The sequence below is a fragment of the Siniperca chuatsi genome, linkage group LG2, assembly GCF_020085105.1.
Source record: "Siniperca chuatsi isolate FFG_IHB_CAS linkage group LG2, ASM2008510v1, whole genome shotgun sequence".
In the NCBI taxonomy this organism is placed as follows: Eukaryota; Metazoa; Chordata; class Actinopteri; order Centrarchiformes; family Sinipercidae; genus Siniperca; species Siniperca chuatsi.
The window spans coordinates 29619225-29635393 of record NC_058043.1 but is presented as its reverse complement, the minus strand read 5'-3'; the positions used below and the strand labels follow the sequence as shown (position 1 = coordinate 29635393).

Genomic DNA, 16169 nt, shown 5'->3' with positions numbered 1-16169 from the left:
AAATGTTCAAGGCCAATAATAGGCCAAGGGTAATGACCTTACTATGCCAACCAAGCTGTTTGTGTGTGTGTGTGTGTGTGTGTGTGTGTGTGTGTTTAAGTTTGTGTCCTCACCTTGACTTTCAGTGCATTGAAGGTGTGTTTGGAGGAGCAGCTGAGTGGCCCCTCAATGGCCACCTCCACAGGGTAGAGCAGCTCGTGGTTGTGAGCCCTCAGAGGACATCGCACCTCTAATGTCGACTGACTGACCACACTGGGACCATTATTCACCAACTGTAAGAGAGAGATAGTTTGAACTTAGATGCTTTTTTCTGCAAACATCTGCTTAAGGACAGACACATTGCACATCTGATGCAGGGTATATAAAGATAAATCCTTTTTCATACAATATAATGGATTTGTGTTTGCCTTAGAGACTGTACGAAAATGATTGTGGTGGGGAAAGAGGCTGAATCTCAATTTATTTTATAAAAAAGCAAGATCCTTATTTTTTTGGACCCTCCCATGACTTATGAAAATAACTGCAACATATAAACATATTTATAATAAACCAATGAAGTGTTTAATATTAAATGAATAAATAAGTAATTATAAAATGTATAGTCATATGAATAAAGTCTGAAAAATATATAAATGAACCAATAATTTCTGAAATAATTTCATATTATTAAATTATTTTATACAGGGTTTTATAGGGGTTCATTTGTATTTCATATTAGAAATGTTTCTTATATAATGGAATTTTCCCCAAAGACACTTTTATTTCATGCTATTTTTTCTTAATGTCCCTTTTCATGACTATGGTGTTGTCACCGCCCCCTGCTTCTTAAGTAAGTGAGCTCCACAACTGCTACCAAATTTAGTCAGTTAGCTTCTGTTAGCTAGAGAACAACAACAGGTGGGTTTACATCCACCTGTTTTTATGTGCATTGCCAATTTGCACATAAGAAAACTGTAGTGGAAATTCGAAAAAATCTCAAAATATCGCAAAAAGGTTTTTACACTTGGTTTAAGTAGAAAAGTTGGTGTATCGATAAAAGCAAAATGCATCAAAGTGCAATGGAAACAGACTTAACGAATAAATCATGATGTACATGAAGCATTTAACTTAAACCTCCACTGAAGCTTCCGCCAGTGTTGCCAACTATTTTCCAATGAAAGTAGCTAGCACTAGCTCCAAAAGTTGCTAAAAGTCACCAAATGACGTCATACACTCATTTGCATATTTGTGACGTCATCCAACATTAATTTGAACAATGCTTAGTGGTTGTGTCGGTTGCAGCGAGGGAGATCACCTAAAGCCATATATAAAAGTAGGTAGAGAAATCTCTAGCCAAATAATCACATACTCACTACAGGGACATCATATATTTGAAGTAAAAAAGTAAAAAAAAAAAAATCTACAAAGGGAGGGAGAAGGAACTATTTAAATATTTACAAGATCAAACAAACTAGTTACATATTTACAAGCTATAGGAACACCCTAATCCAGAGATCCAGCACTTTGTCTGGCAGCTTATGCTCATAGCATGCATCCACGGCCAGCTTCAGGCCATATCTAATATATAGAATATATATTAGACCACACACACATTAAAGAGAGACATATGCTGCACTATCTCCAATTGTGGAGCCTTGCCTTTAGCTCATTTCCCACGGATATGGTGTAGCTCACACATGTCACCCGCACATTGCTCTCATTTTCAAGGGAGAGGCTCAGTTCTCAAATGGGTAGCCAAGGTACGGCTTGGTGATAATGTGCCCTTCAATGGGCTCTTTGAGTACATCAATTCTAGCCAACGGGTTAATGACTCTGTTGCAGACTGAGCTGATTAGAAGAATAAGACCGTTAAGCAGCTATAGAGGGTCAGTCTGCTCCCACTCAAAAGCCTTGACAGCAGACTGTACATCAGTGAAGATTTTTTTTAAAGTGAGGTACAGGACGTTTTGTAGATCACTGTACATGGAGTGTAGAACATCTGTCATGTAACAGTGCTCTCTTGCCTCGGTGAGGCTGAAGTGAAATTTCAGCTCCTCCCATTGGTCCAGGATTCGAGACACAGCATGCTCTATGGACAGCCAACATGTGGCACACCCCTTTGTAATCTGCAAAGGCTTCTGAACACAGTTAATTGTCTCAGACCGTGTTGATGATGATGGTTTGTTAAAGGATTCCAGTTGTTATCAGACACGCAGCGTAGTCACTGCTTTACTTAAGATGGCCGTGGATTACATCTTAGCTAAAACTGGCAGTCTATGTGTAACTTTGAATCTAACGGAGGAAGCCTGTTACACCTTGACAACATCACTAATGTCATTGCAGCAGATATTAGGGATGCCTTCGGACCATCTGAAGGCATAGGGAGATTCTTTGCAAGCCTATTGCAGGGTTGGTTTGGTCCATTGGGTGCAATGTTGGTACAAATATTGCTCCCAATAATCTTGACTGGTTTGCAGCTGTACTCTTCTCCTCACCTGTACCAAAGCCATCATAATGAGATACATGGGTAACCTAGTCCCTGAGACAGGCATGATGGTGGCAAGCCAAAGTGAAAGAGAGTTGCTTCTTGAGAAGTCACTGGCACCTGAATTTCCTGTCTCACATTCGGCCCCCGATTGGATAGCTGATGACCGTAGACGTGTCGACACTAATACAATAATGCTTGACGAATTGGCTATGAACTGTTTATCGATTGCTTTGGAACCTGGCTGCCAGCCTAGCTGACGAAATATCACACACCACCTACCACGTTATAGAGGAGGACCATGAAATGTACCACCTGACAGTCAGTATAGAGTAAGGAAGGCTGTCCACTTTAGTTTTGAAGACAGAGGGCTCAGGCACTATTATGTTAATGCTATATTCTGAAAATAACTGGAAGTGATAGATATCACATTAAACAGTGACGTGCTATGGCAAAGCCAACACCCCACACTAATGAATCACTTGCACGATGTGTAGATGGTAGTATTATATGTAAGGCACATATGCACAGGGCACAAGTTACACTAATAAATGATGAGCGCTTACATACTAAAATGCACAGAAGAGGATTTGCCACTACTTGTGAAGAGAATGTGGCACTACCAAATGGGACTTAGCGGGAAGTAACACCAAGGTTTGGTCTGGTTGGTGCAAATTTGAAAATATACTGTTCTATGCATATTACAATTAAAGGCAGAATAAGTAGGATTTTCATAAAAAAAAAAAAAACAATGTATAGACTCATACAAAAATAATCCCTCTCAAATCATCACTTATGACCCACTAACTAGAAGTGTGTGGCGGGGTCTGCAGAGACCCTGCCCTCTGCCCGTATTTTTTTAGTTTCTTATTAGTTTGCTGTGTTCAGGACATTTCTGGGCCTCAATCTTTTGGCAGTGGTGTGTAGCCCCCAGCCAATAACAGCGTGCAGGATGTGAGGTCGGGACTCTGTAAAAACGTTGCGAGCAGATTACATCAGTGTTTCCGTCTCTCCCTGCTCTCTGTCGGTGTCATAGATGTATCTCCAGTGCTGACATAGTGCTAAAACAAAGTGTGCAGATAGGTCTGGCTATGCGAGACTGCAGATGTATAAAGAGCTGCTCTTTACTTGGTTTGTGTGTATTTTTGACCGAGAGTGGGGCTGCTCACACACACACACACAGGCAGAGCAGAGGCGAAAGCATTGCTTAGCCTGCATTCACACAAAATCCGACAATGTGGCTCCTTCCTGCAGGTTTGTGTGGAAGTGTGGCAGTGTTATTTGTGCTTTACAATGTAAGCGCTGTAAAACAATCAGAAAATAATGATTTTATTTTTCTGATTCACTGCTTTGTTCTCACCAACGTCGCTCTCTCTCTTCATTCACTCTCTACTTTTAAACCTTAGAAGTGTCTTAATTGATTATTAATGACAGATGGATTATTTTTACTATTTGTCATAACCAAGTTTAAACCAGCATATTTACCCCTTAAATGAACTCAATTTATAACCTATATATGTTTGTTTTGATCAAAGCAACCATATTATTTGTATTTCCCAGATGTATTTCATTTTAATCAAAGAAAGCACTGAATTTATGATCAGAAAGCAACACGAACATGGTGGGAGCCAAGGCCATTTTGTTGGCTAGAGCCTGGGAAGTTTGCTGATTAGCACTTTTCATCAGGGGGGAGAAACAGTAAAAGTCCTTTTGCCAGGAATTGTATCTATGTGTCTGGATCCTCCTGTTCCGCAGGAGTCTAGGATAAAGTTCAGGTAGACAGGTGTGTCGCTTAGAGACAGTTGAAATCGCACATGATCCGTTCAAAAATCTTACCCATCAGAAAGTTTCCTTGTGTAATTGCGACTCCAAGTGGGTAAAAGTGTAATAGCATAGAATCCCATCTTTAATTCATAACTAATCAGAGTATCACTGAGTATCAGTGACTTCCGCATTTTGATTATTGACCAACCAGAAACATCACATCCCATCAGTAGGAGCTTAGTATGAAAGGTTTAAAAATTGATGCCGGGAGAAATGTTGTTCTGCATTCTGAATCTAGACCCTTTGTATTCCAGATTTGTATTATACTTTCTGCAATCCGAAGAATAAATGTACTAAAGAAATTAAGAGTTTCGTTCTTCTGTATCTCACCGTTTAAGTACTATCAGGTTTGTAGGAACCATTTATTTAAAGTACCCCTCCACTCAAAAATGTGTTTTTCTTATGTTTAAGTCCCCTAAAATGTCAGACCTTGACTTTACTGACATGTATCTATGCAAGGTTTGTCACTAGAGAGGTGTTTTCACATTCTGCTTCCCTAAAATCTGAGATTCAAACGTACTCCGGGCAAACTAGATTTGGGACGTCACAAATCCAAAAACCAATCACAATGCCACCAGCAAAGAAACCTGAAACCTCCAGCACAGAGCTGACTTGTCAGAGAGCGAGAGTTTGCACTAAGTTAGCTTAGTGAAAGTTTTGACAGCAAACATGGTAGACTGTGCAGTTTTTGGATGTAACATCGTAGCAGATATTATTGTATGTTTCACAACCACTAACTCTGTGTCAGCCACTGCCAGTTACAAGATAACAAACAACATAAATAAGAGATGCTAACTATGCTTACCATTCTGATATGTCTGCTAGTTGCCGATTTTGGTGCACAATAGACTCCTCATCTGGGTCTGACTGAGGTTCAAACATGTATGGCTGCCTGAATCTCTCTGATGTTTCCTGTAACTCTAGCCATTTTGATGTGCACCGCTCGCTCACCATGGATCTATGTCTCTCACCCACATACATGCTCTCACCGGCACAAATCAACCTAACTTGCAGCGGTGGTGGGGCATTCATAGATCCAGAATTTCTCAATGAGGCAGAAAGATTAGATGTGCTTCCAGCCCCTTTTCAGAGTTTTTAAAAAAGTTTTTATGTGGGAAAGCCATGTTAAACAAAACATGAATCATAGCAGAGTATTTTTACATACTTTAAAATGTGTCTGGAGGGGAACTTTAAAGTTATTGAAGGCTGAATAATAAGAAGAAAATTAACCACAACAACCGCCTTGTATGCCTCTTTGAGCTTTGGAGATATAGAGAACCACTTGCAAGTTTCTCTTATCATATACCCCACATTTTGTGGGATTGTGTTCTTAGAGGCAGAGCTCACTGCTAACTGTAAAGAGTGATAAACACAGCAGATGAGGACCAGATTTTTGAGGCCACTCTCCTCTCTCAGAATTTTGTGTACCCTATTGTGCACCCCTGTCATCACAGATGCTTTATCTGTGCCAATGCCCAGGAGGTTCTTTTTTTGAGGGCACATTTCTCAAGGAAAGCCAAAACGGCTATTGACCTGGCATCCCCACCCTCCAACTTAATCAGCCCTAAAAATGTGGAGAGCACCTTTCCCTTCTGTTCAAAAAAGTAGCGGACCACCACACCAAGGTACTGTGACACGCTTATATCGGTGCATTCGTCAAGGAGGAGACTGTACACTATATATTTGGTGGTATGGCTCTGTTCTGGGAGAGCAGCAGCAAAGACCCCCAAAACGACCATACCAAGCAAACCCCCCTGGCCTTCGATGCACTTACATGGAAGTGCCAGCAAGAAGAGCTAGTTGACCACTTAGTAGGAAAGCCAAATAGACTAAAATGACAGTGAGGCTTTAGTAGTGAGGCCATTTGAATCTACATGGATTGCTAGTTGAGGTAACGGGCTAGTGAGTTAATAAAAGAGCCCAGCAGTTTTCTCAAAACATTATTGTATGAGCCAACCAATCAAAGGGCACTCATTGCTTTTTGAGCATCGAGGATGGCTTGAGCTTTGGGCTGGAGATAATGTTCGTAGGCGGATGACGACCATCGGCATAGTCTTGAGCGTTGAGACAGGAGTTACGGATGCTGCAGCTGTTGCTTCTCCTATGCGAAGAGACTGAGCAGTGTAGCTCTCTGGTGGGCTTCCCCTACTCCATGACATAGAGAGGTTCTTGTTTGCTGGCTTTGGGTCAGCTTCTCAGGTAGCAAGTCATAGAAGACAGAGGGCAAAAAGCAGAATTAGTCTCAGAGATTAAAATTGACATTCCTTTTCTATCCCTATCATATTATCAGATATGTGTGTGTATATATATATATATATATATATATATATATATATATATATATATATATATATATATATGAGAGAGAGAGAGAGAGAAAAGTAGTGAGGGTTAATTGTTATGTCAGCTATTCAGTGTGTGTAGGGAACTCCACCTCTGAGAAAGCTGTGAGGAAGGCTGTTTCTAATAATAAATCTGTATAAGGACCAAAGCATCCATCCCTTAAATATGTGATCAATTTGCATGTGTGGGAAAATGAAAGGAAGATGTGTATTATTGCCTTGTGGTTTCTCTCTCTTAAGGCCAGGAGATGAATAGATGGGTTTTCTAGCAGGCTGTTGGTGGATGGATCCAAACAGCACAGATGGAATTGAATACCTGCAACAAGTCCCTTTATGGAGGATGGCTACATTTGCGGGATTCAAAACAGTGAACAATAAAGGCACATACGATGGAAATACTGACAGGCAAAATAGCTATGGAGAAGGTAGCACAAAAGGAGGTGAAGTATGTCCATGCAGAATCATACATTTTAATGTAGATTTAGCTAAGCCAGATTGCATGTAGCAAGCAGCAGAGAGCATAAATGATTGCACCGTTGCGAGGCAGGGAGGCCTGCATCAAGTTGCTATCTAAGGTGAAAAATTCTAAAAATTGGATCAAAATCAAATGGACCAATCATGAATCCTTTCTTCATCTAATTTTTCTAGTATGCATCAACTATCTCAGGCTCCTTCAAGGAAGATTATAGGTTATTCCATACAAATTACACTTTTGGTAACCAAGACAAACCACCTTGAACCAGTCCTGTAATCAAATAATTGACATAACAGGGTTAGGATGCTTTTTCAGAGCCTTCCCCAGCTCAGGGACGTTAACCGGGGTTAATGGCTCTGTTTTTTCTTTTCCTTTCTCATAAGGCGGGTTCGTCTCTGGCACACTGATTTTGGATGCCCGTCTCCACAGTAGCTTAGTCTCTCTTAAGGTTGGGGGCTTGGGAAAGACTTGGGTGGATGGCCTATAGCCACAGAGTTTGGGCACAGATTGGGAGAGAGAGAGAAGGAGCCACTAATTGAGCAGGTGAGAGCTCGATGTCCTGTGAAATGCCTACATATGAGAGCCAGGTCAACTACTGACCAGTCCAGTCTCTGATTAAATCTCTGGAAGTAGCTTACATTGCAGCTTTTGCAGAAAACGACCTATGGTATTCATAAAATATTGTTCCTCCATTGGTCATGGCCAAATCGGAAATGAGGGCTAGATAGGTGTCCGCTCATTTTTTACGGGATGGATACACTTTGCATATGACATCTCTAAATACAACAAAAGCCACATTAAATTCAGCCAGAGTTTTTGAAAGCTGGGAGTCACTATCCTTCAGCATTACTGAAATATCTCCACAATCCACGATGTGCCTATCACTTATTTCTGATTTCTTATTTTACTAGATGTCGTTACCTGCTAGGATTTGGCTTCTTAGATTGTGAGAGATTGCAGCAGCAGAAGGAAAGAATGGAACTCCGGTGGAGACTGGGACTGCACTTCCCCGCGATCTCCATGGGACTGTGATGCAATCTATGCTCGCTAGAGTAACGTCATCGTTCACCATCGCAAGCATGGGTCGAGGAGGAAAACGGGACGGCTGTGCCCTGAAAAAACTGGCTTGTTGAAAGTGCCGAACCGGACCCCAGAGCTTGAATTCTGGAGTTCATGCTGGCAAGCAATGTCTGGATGTTGGACAAGGCTGAGAGATGGCGTTATCCTCCAGGTCTACGGAGTTGGCTGCTGCGGCCAGAGCTGGGACTGCAGCGGAGTTGCAGGAACAGTTTTTTCTTTTCTCTGCAGCTTTCCTAGGGACAGAGGAGTTGGAAATATCTGCAGGTGGGAGTTCAATAGGAATATTTTCCTCGAACAATGCGAAATGGTCTTCATGAGAAGCTCAGAGTGGAGCTCAGACTGGAGCTGTAATGTTGTTCCAAAATAAGGTTTCCAGGAGCCTGGGCATTGGCCATTCATTAGTGCTAGTAGTGTTTGAATGTTTACTTGCCAGACAAGAGCTCCGGCGGATGGAAGCGGTGCTCTCTTCACAGATGGCTTCCTCTGCTTCAGGTCATTGGTGCTGTGAATCCATAATACAGTCGATCTGCTATAGATCCTCATCATGGACAGGAATCGACATGATAAGCAGCAGTGTAAGCTGAAGCACATACACTGTTAGTCTGGTCGTTCTCATGGGGTAGCTTGCAAAGCAGCTTGCAGAGGAAGCAGCAAGGGTAGGCAGGCTAAAGCAGCTTAAATAAAGCGCCTTGTATGAGATTGCCAATGAATGCAAAGAAGGGAATCAGCTGAGCCATCATCTGATGTGGGCTGGCTTTGAGATCAACTGCTGTCAGCTGATGTAAATGGGATTGTGAGCTGAGCTTGACTTTGTTGCCTAACGCTATGCTCAATTACAGACACAGAAAGTAACATCTTCTTTTAGATACGTACTTAGCTTAAGGCTGCACATGCTGACCAGTTATGACATATTTAGCTGCATGTCTTCATTCCACCACTGGCTGTCGAGGTGGTGTCCAGGAAAGGATGTGGGCTTTGTAGATAATTGGCAGACTTTCTGGGTAAGATCTGGTCTGATTAGGGGAGACAGCATTCATCCCACTTTGGATGGAGCAGCTCTCATATGTAGAAATCTGGCCGAGTTTATTAGTGGACCTAAACCATGACAACCCAGAGTTGAGACCAGGACTTAGAGTTGCATTCCTAAACGCTTCTCTGAACTTCCACAGCAGTTACCCACCCAAAACTCACTTAGTGATGGTGTCTGCCCCCCGACCACTTAAATTAATAAAATCAAAAGTTAAGAGAAGAGGAGTTATACATAAAAACCTAAACAAAATTACCACTGCTGAAATAGCACAACAAAATAGGATAATTAAATGTGAACTCTTTAACATCAGATCTCTGTCATCTAAAGCTGTACTAGTGAACGATTTAATATCAGATTATCACAATGACTTATTTTGTCTTACTGAAACCTAGTTTGGTCATGAAGAATATGTTAAAGAATCCACTCTGCCCAGTCATATTAATGCTCACATTTCTCGAGGCACCGAGGAGGTGGAGTTGCAGCCATCTTCAACTCAAGCCTATTAATCAACCTTAAACTTAAACTAAATTATAACACCTTGTTCTTAGTCTTTCACACCCAACCTGGAAAACACGACAGCCAATTCTATTTGTTATACTATATCACGCTTCTGGTCCTTATTCTGATTTTTTATTTGAATTCTCAGAACTTTTAATCAAGTTTAGCCCTTTGTTGGGACTCCACAGATTAATTAATTCATTTGAGTGATTATCTTTTGTCCCACAATCCTGAGAGTCATTGAACACAGCATTGGCCGGTCTGACCTGTGACCCGGATGTCACCAGGTCAATAAAAGGGTCAGCGATGCTTTGTTCTTTGTTCAAATTTATCTCTATTTTCTCCTGGAATCCTTCACTGCGGCGGACAACCCATGGCTATTGCCCTCTCAGTGTGGCTGCTCACCAGCAGACACCCACCTGAACTCTCTCCTCCTGGCTTCGCCGTGTAATCTGCTCAGAGCAGAAACATACAGCAGAACCGAAGTCTCCTGATCTTCAGAAGTGCTGCGAAGGCCTCTTAGATCTCTGCAACAAAGTTTAGAGCAAACGGCTGCCACACACAAAGCCTGGACCTCAATGGCGGAAATGAAGTCAGTGGAGGAATCGGAGCGCGAAGTTGGAAACGAGGACTCGAGAGGATTTGAAAATAAAAAGAAAAGGAAGAAGAGCAGTTCAAGTGAATCCAGTCAGGCAATGAAGAAAGAGGAGAAGTATCTTGTCGGGATGATAGCGGTGACACAAACAGACGGCATTTTCAAGGATCCACATGAGGTTGGAAAGTTTGTAGGAGGAAAGCTTGGAGATGTAAGATTGGTCAGGATAACAAGAAGTGGGATGGTTATCATTGACTGTGTATCAAAGCGTCAGAGAGAAAAAGCCCTGAAGATTCATGCATTTAGAGATTATAGCAGTGTGAAATGCTTCCCACTTGGAGCAGAAATAAAGAAGGGAGTAGTAAGCGGCATGCCACTGACAGTAGAGGCCGAGTCATTTCGGGAGGTTAAAGATGTGTGTGAGGCAAGAAGGCTGACAAGATTCAGAAAAGGGGAGAAGGAGGAGAGTAACTCAGTGTGTTTGACGTTTGAGGGGGAATTGCCGGAAAGAGTGTATCTAGATTATGTGTGTTACAGGGTGAGGCCATATGAGAGAGCGCCTCTCAGGTGTTTCTGCTGTCAGGAATATGGACATGTTGCTGCAGTATGTAGAGGAGGCAGAAGATGTGGGAGATGTGGGAAGGACAACTGTAATGTGGAGAAGTGCAAAATGGAGAAAGAGCAAGCACTGCACTGCAAAGTAAATCACCATACGGGATCAGCACAGTGTCCAAAAAGAATTAAGGAAGTAAAAATGAATAAGATCAGAGCAGAAAAGGGATTGTCATACGCTGAAGCTGCTAAGAGTATGGAGAGAAATGGTGAAATGGTGGCAGTGCAAAAGGAAAAGGAGAAGAAAGGAAATGGAGATGATCAGAGCATCAGTATGGACAAGAAACGATTTCTGGCATTTATTGCCATGGTTATTAAGTGTGCGGCTGAAATAAAGGGGAAGTCAGAAAGAATTAATATGGTGCTGGACGGTGCAAGAAGATTCTTGAATGTTGTGGAAATATCTGGAGAAGATCTAGATGTTACATTGAGAGAAGGAGTTGCACCAACTCAGACAATTGGGTCTGGGTTATAGAATGGACTTATAGGAAAGCCCTCCGTAATGCCAGAGCAGCTGATTACTCATTATTAATAGAGGAAAATAAGAATATCTACTGGTTTCTTTTCAGCACTGTAGCTAGGCTGACAATGTCATAGTTTGGGGTTTTTGTCCTGTTTCCTGTTTTATTTTGAAGTGTTCTCCTTTCCTTGTGTGTCTTGTTGTTTTACTTCCTTTCTTTGCTTCCTTATCTCTCCAGTTTTGATTGTTTGCCCGACCTAATTAGTTGCACCTGTGTCTCCACAACCTAGTGTATTTAGTCTGAGTTTTTCCCTTTGTTCAGTGTCAGTTTGTCATTTGTACATTGCACGTGGTTTCCAATATGTTCAGTTTGGATGTTTTGTCTGCTCCTTTTTGACCTTTCATGGATTTTGTAGCTTTCCTGCTCCTTGTTGGATTTGTTTGCTTGTCTTGGACTGCCTTCCCGATTTGGACCTCTGCCTGCCTGACTATCCGTGTAAGCCTTTCCTTTGTAATAAGTTACTGAACTGCATCTGCTCTACCTCTAAATCTGCATTTGGGTCCTATTCCCTTGTGTTCCCTGTTTCCCTGCGTGACACCTATACAACAGACAAAGAGTGACAGCTCTATTGAGCCATGTATTCCTATAGCCCTCAGTAGTAACGACTTCATGAGTTTCCTTAATGATAAAATTTTATTTGAGACAAAATTCATCATGTCCTGCCCTCAACCGGTACCAATTTATCTTCAAACACAAGAACCTTAGAAACAGCTGTAAAACCTGATATATATTTAGACTGCTTTTCTCCTGTCGACCTTCAATTAACTTAAACGATTTCTTCATCTAAGCCCATCCCAATTAGGCTGGTTAAATAAGTTTTACCTTTAAATTAGATATAGGTCTATTGTGTGTCAGTTGTGTGACTTTCTACATAATAGTTTATTTGATGATGAGTGCATCATAGCACAGAGACAGCACTGGTGAAAATTACAAATTACCTTCTAATTGCATCAGACAATGGCCTTGTCTCTGTACTTGTTAGATCATAGTGCTGCATTTGACACCATTGACCATCACATCCTATTACAGAGACTGGAACATTCAGTTGGCATTAAAGGAGACGCACCAAGCTGGTTTAAATCCTATCTATCAGATCGATCTCAGTTTGTACAAATTAACGGTGAGTCCTCCGGGGACACCAAAGTTAGTCAAGGAGTTCCATGAGGTTCTGTGCTTGAAATGATTCTATTCACCTTTTTTTATAGATAGATAGATATGCATGCTTCCTTTAGGCAATATTATTAGGAAATACTCCATAAACGTTCATTGTTATGCGGATAATACCAAATTATATCTATCGATTAAGCCAGGTGAAACTAATCAGTTAACTAAACTTCAAGCATGCCTTATGGACATAAAAACCTGGAACCTCCAGAGTTATCTTTGATCAGGATTTATCCTTTAACTCCCACATGAAACAAATGTCAAGGACTGCCTTTTTTCACGTACGTAACATTACAAGAATCAGGCACATCCTGTCTCAAAAGGATGCAGAAAAACTAGTTGGGGGTTGTGTGCTTGGTTTATTACTCAGCCTCACAGTTAAGCAACAGTGTTCACGGTAGCAGCTAACGTTAATTAGCTGGTCAATTAGGAGTTACCTGAGAAGTGTTTTTGATTCTAAATGTTTCTCAGAAAAAGACTCCAGAAGATCAAAAAGACAGACAGACTTTCTTTGTGGTCACTCAAGCCAACAGGATCTTGGTAACACTGGCTCTTGCCTTCTGATTCTGAATAATAATCTAAGATCACAAGCCAGCCTAGCCAGTTACTGGGTAGGTTGGTAGGATTAAGCTAAGACTGAAGACTGGGGGGGGGGGGGGGTCACAATGCCAATCAAATAAATACAGACTTTTGAAAAAGGGCATTTTCATATAAAATGTCTATAATGAATTACATAATATCCAACAATATACCAATATGTATCAACATGCCACAACCTGCCACACACTGCCACAGCAAGTGTGAAATAAAAAACAGCAAACAAATGGCTATGTCTCCCATACCAATAAAGCCCCTTTGAATTGAATGGAATTAACATTTTATAATGAGGTTTTAATAACGTCTTCAATTATTTCAGATTGATTTATATATTCAACTTAATCATGTGATTTTATTTAGTAAATTTACTGCAGTTCTGCTTTTTGTTATGATGCAGAATAAAGGAGCAACTGTATAGGCTTGTGGAAAATAAGTGCTCGTTGCTAAAGATAACATTCAGTCAGTAATCACTAATTAGCTCCACATATTGTATTTTTCAAAACAGACATTTTGGTCCTCCTAGCTACTTGTTTGATTGTGATGAGGAAAATAAAGTCCTGTTACATAGACAGGTGTGTTGACCTCCTGCATATGGCGAAAGACATGGAAACCATCTTTTTGCTAGCTATCTAGCTATCTGGGAAAGGCGAAGTAAAATAAAATATAAATATGGGGTAAGAAAAATGAATAAAGTTAGACTACCCTCCTTCAGTAAAAATTACAATGCCCTTTAACCCCTTTTCAGATCACCCTCCCCCTGATAATTTGCATACAGTCAAGGTTAGAAAAGGTTTCAGTCGTAGTCATCTGGACAGTGTTTTCAGAATCAAGACGTTTCGACTCCCATCTGGAAGTCATTCTCAATTGTGAAAAAATGGTACGGGAACTAGAAATTTAAGCTACTACGACTGAAACCTTTTCTACGATAGAACACTCCTGGACGAATGAGGGACTACACCGTCTTATTTTACTGAATAGAAATTCTACCCACCTTTTTTTTTATTATTATTTATTTATTTATTTATTTATTTTTTAAATGCCCCTGAAAACCAACAGGCATGGGAGAGCAGTAAGAATGGTAAAACTGCATAAAATCTCAAAGCATGTAGGGAGGGATTGTTAGAAATCTCGGTGTACCTCATAGACCTGCTGAAGCTCAGGGCCGATGTCCTGCTCTTCCCTCAGACTCTGACTAGCCCTCCAGTTGGGAGGGGGAAAGATGACTTTGGCAGGGCGAGAAACACTGCAACAGAAAAATAGTTTGGCAGTTACCTTGGTAGGAACCAAAATAAGAGTGATTATATAATGGCAATGTAATGATGAAGCTTCACCCCTGCAGAATGATATCAGCCAATGCAGCCACTTCCAGCCCATACAGCACGACTTCACTCTCTGAGTTATTTGCATTTTTACTACAACAGAGACAAAGTTGTTTCAGAAACAGTGTAAAACTACTTTCCAAAAATTTTGTCAAGATATCATAATATTTTTGTAGAAAATAACTGTTACCTACGAATATCTAAAATGTTAATTTCATACTTGCAAACTTAATGTAAAAAGAGTGGATTTTAAGAACATTGTGGGAAAATCAAGAAATGTTCTGAGATTTCAAGACTTGCAGATACCACACACCTATCTCACCATACAGTCCTGGACGCGTCTATTGTTTTTCTAATCTACTTTAAATGAAACATGCCCTTCCGTAGGACGAAAGCCTTAGGCTAAGTTCTCATGGAAACTGCGCTCATGTGGATTCCACAAAAAATTACAACTACAGTAGCTTAGAAAATAACATTATGGGACATTGAATTTAATGAATTTACTGTTTTATCAAACTACAAATGAGACAATTTGCTAGCTAGCGTGCTATTTCCTAACTGTATGTTCAGTGGGTTTCTGGTGTTGAGTAATGGGAAACATTAATTCTGAAGGACTATGAGCTAACAGTTTGAGTCAAGCATAGAGGCTGTATTAGGTGTATTATTAGCTTATCATTTAGAAATTGCAGGTGAGATGTTTCTCCATGATGATGATAATAACTTGTATAGATGTTAAAGTGACAGGAAGTTTCCTCCTTTCTTAGCTTATTGGAATGCAGTCAGTTCAAAGGCCTTTAGCAATGTTAACTTATTGGCATGACAGCAGCAACTGAAGGGATGTAATTCAGTATGCGTGTCAATCTTACTACTCATGAAGTACAGGTTTTCCAATGCTGTCAAAGACATTGCTTTTGATAGAGACTGGCTGGGAGGTTTAAACTATTCACAAACTATGCACCCATCTTTTACCTAGTTGGGACTTTACAGATGAATTAATTCATTTGGGTGATTGTTAACTGAACTGCTGAACAGAACTTTTGTTAGGAGACTGCATTTTCTTTTGTCTCACAATCCTGAGAGCCATTGAACGCTGCATTGGCCGGTCTGACCTGTGACCCGGATGTAACCAGGTCAATAAAAAGGTCAGCAATCATTTTTTCAGTTTATTTCTCCTGGAATCCTTCACTGTGGTAGATAGTCGTGGCTGTTTCCCTCTGTGTGGCATGTTAACAACAGACACACAGCAGAACTGAACTCTTTTCTCCTGGCTTCGCCTCCAGCATGCAGCAGACGGTTGTCTGCAGCGACACGAGAACCTGCTAGATCGCTGTAACAGCGTTTAGTGCCAACGGCTACCACATACAAAGCCTGCCAGCTAACTTCACATACTAACAGGAGCACGAAGCAAGTTAATACTGAGCTGTTAACTGTAAGGACAACCACAGACGGAGCGACCAGCTTCCTCCGATCTCTACAAGCGGACACTGCACAGTAAAAGATGCTTCCACAGCAGAACCACAATTCTTCCAAGCTTGGCTCGTCTACAACAGACTGACCGCTAGCTAACAGCAGCACCAAAGCCACCTCTCTTACCCTCCCATGGAGGGTAACGTAACAACTGGGCATAGCACAGAGTAACAGTGTACTT

The 16169-nt window shown here is 41.0% G+C and overlaps 1 protein-coding gene across 6 annotated transcripts in view; it reads right to left on the bottom strand.

Annotated features, from left to right (window-relative positions):
• LOC122888504 (integrin alpha-5-like) overlaps positions 1–16169 on the bottom strand; it is a 113240-nt gene that overhangs the window by 5715 nt on the left and 91356 nt on the right. For 3 of the 6 annotated variants that reach the window (XM_044223037.1, XM_044223064.1, XM_044223044.1), the window contains 3 exons: positions 14534–14614; positions 14340–14445; positions 114–272 (listed from right to left, as the gene is read on the bottom strand). In XM_044223037.1, coding sequence (XP_044078972.1) covers positions 114–272; positions 14340–14445; positions 14534–14614 — 346 coding nt within the window. Of the gene's footprint in view, positions 1–113; positions 6480–10132; positions 11109–14339; positions 14446–14533; positions 14615–16169 lie in introns of those variants that run through there. The other 3 variants (XM_044223073.1, XM_044223081.1, XM_044223053.1) reach the window with 3 other exon arrangements.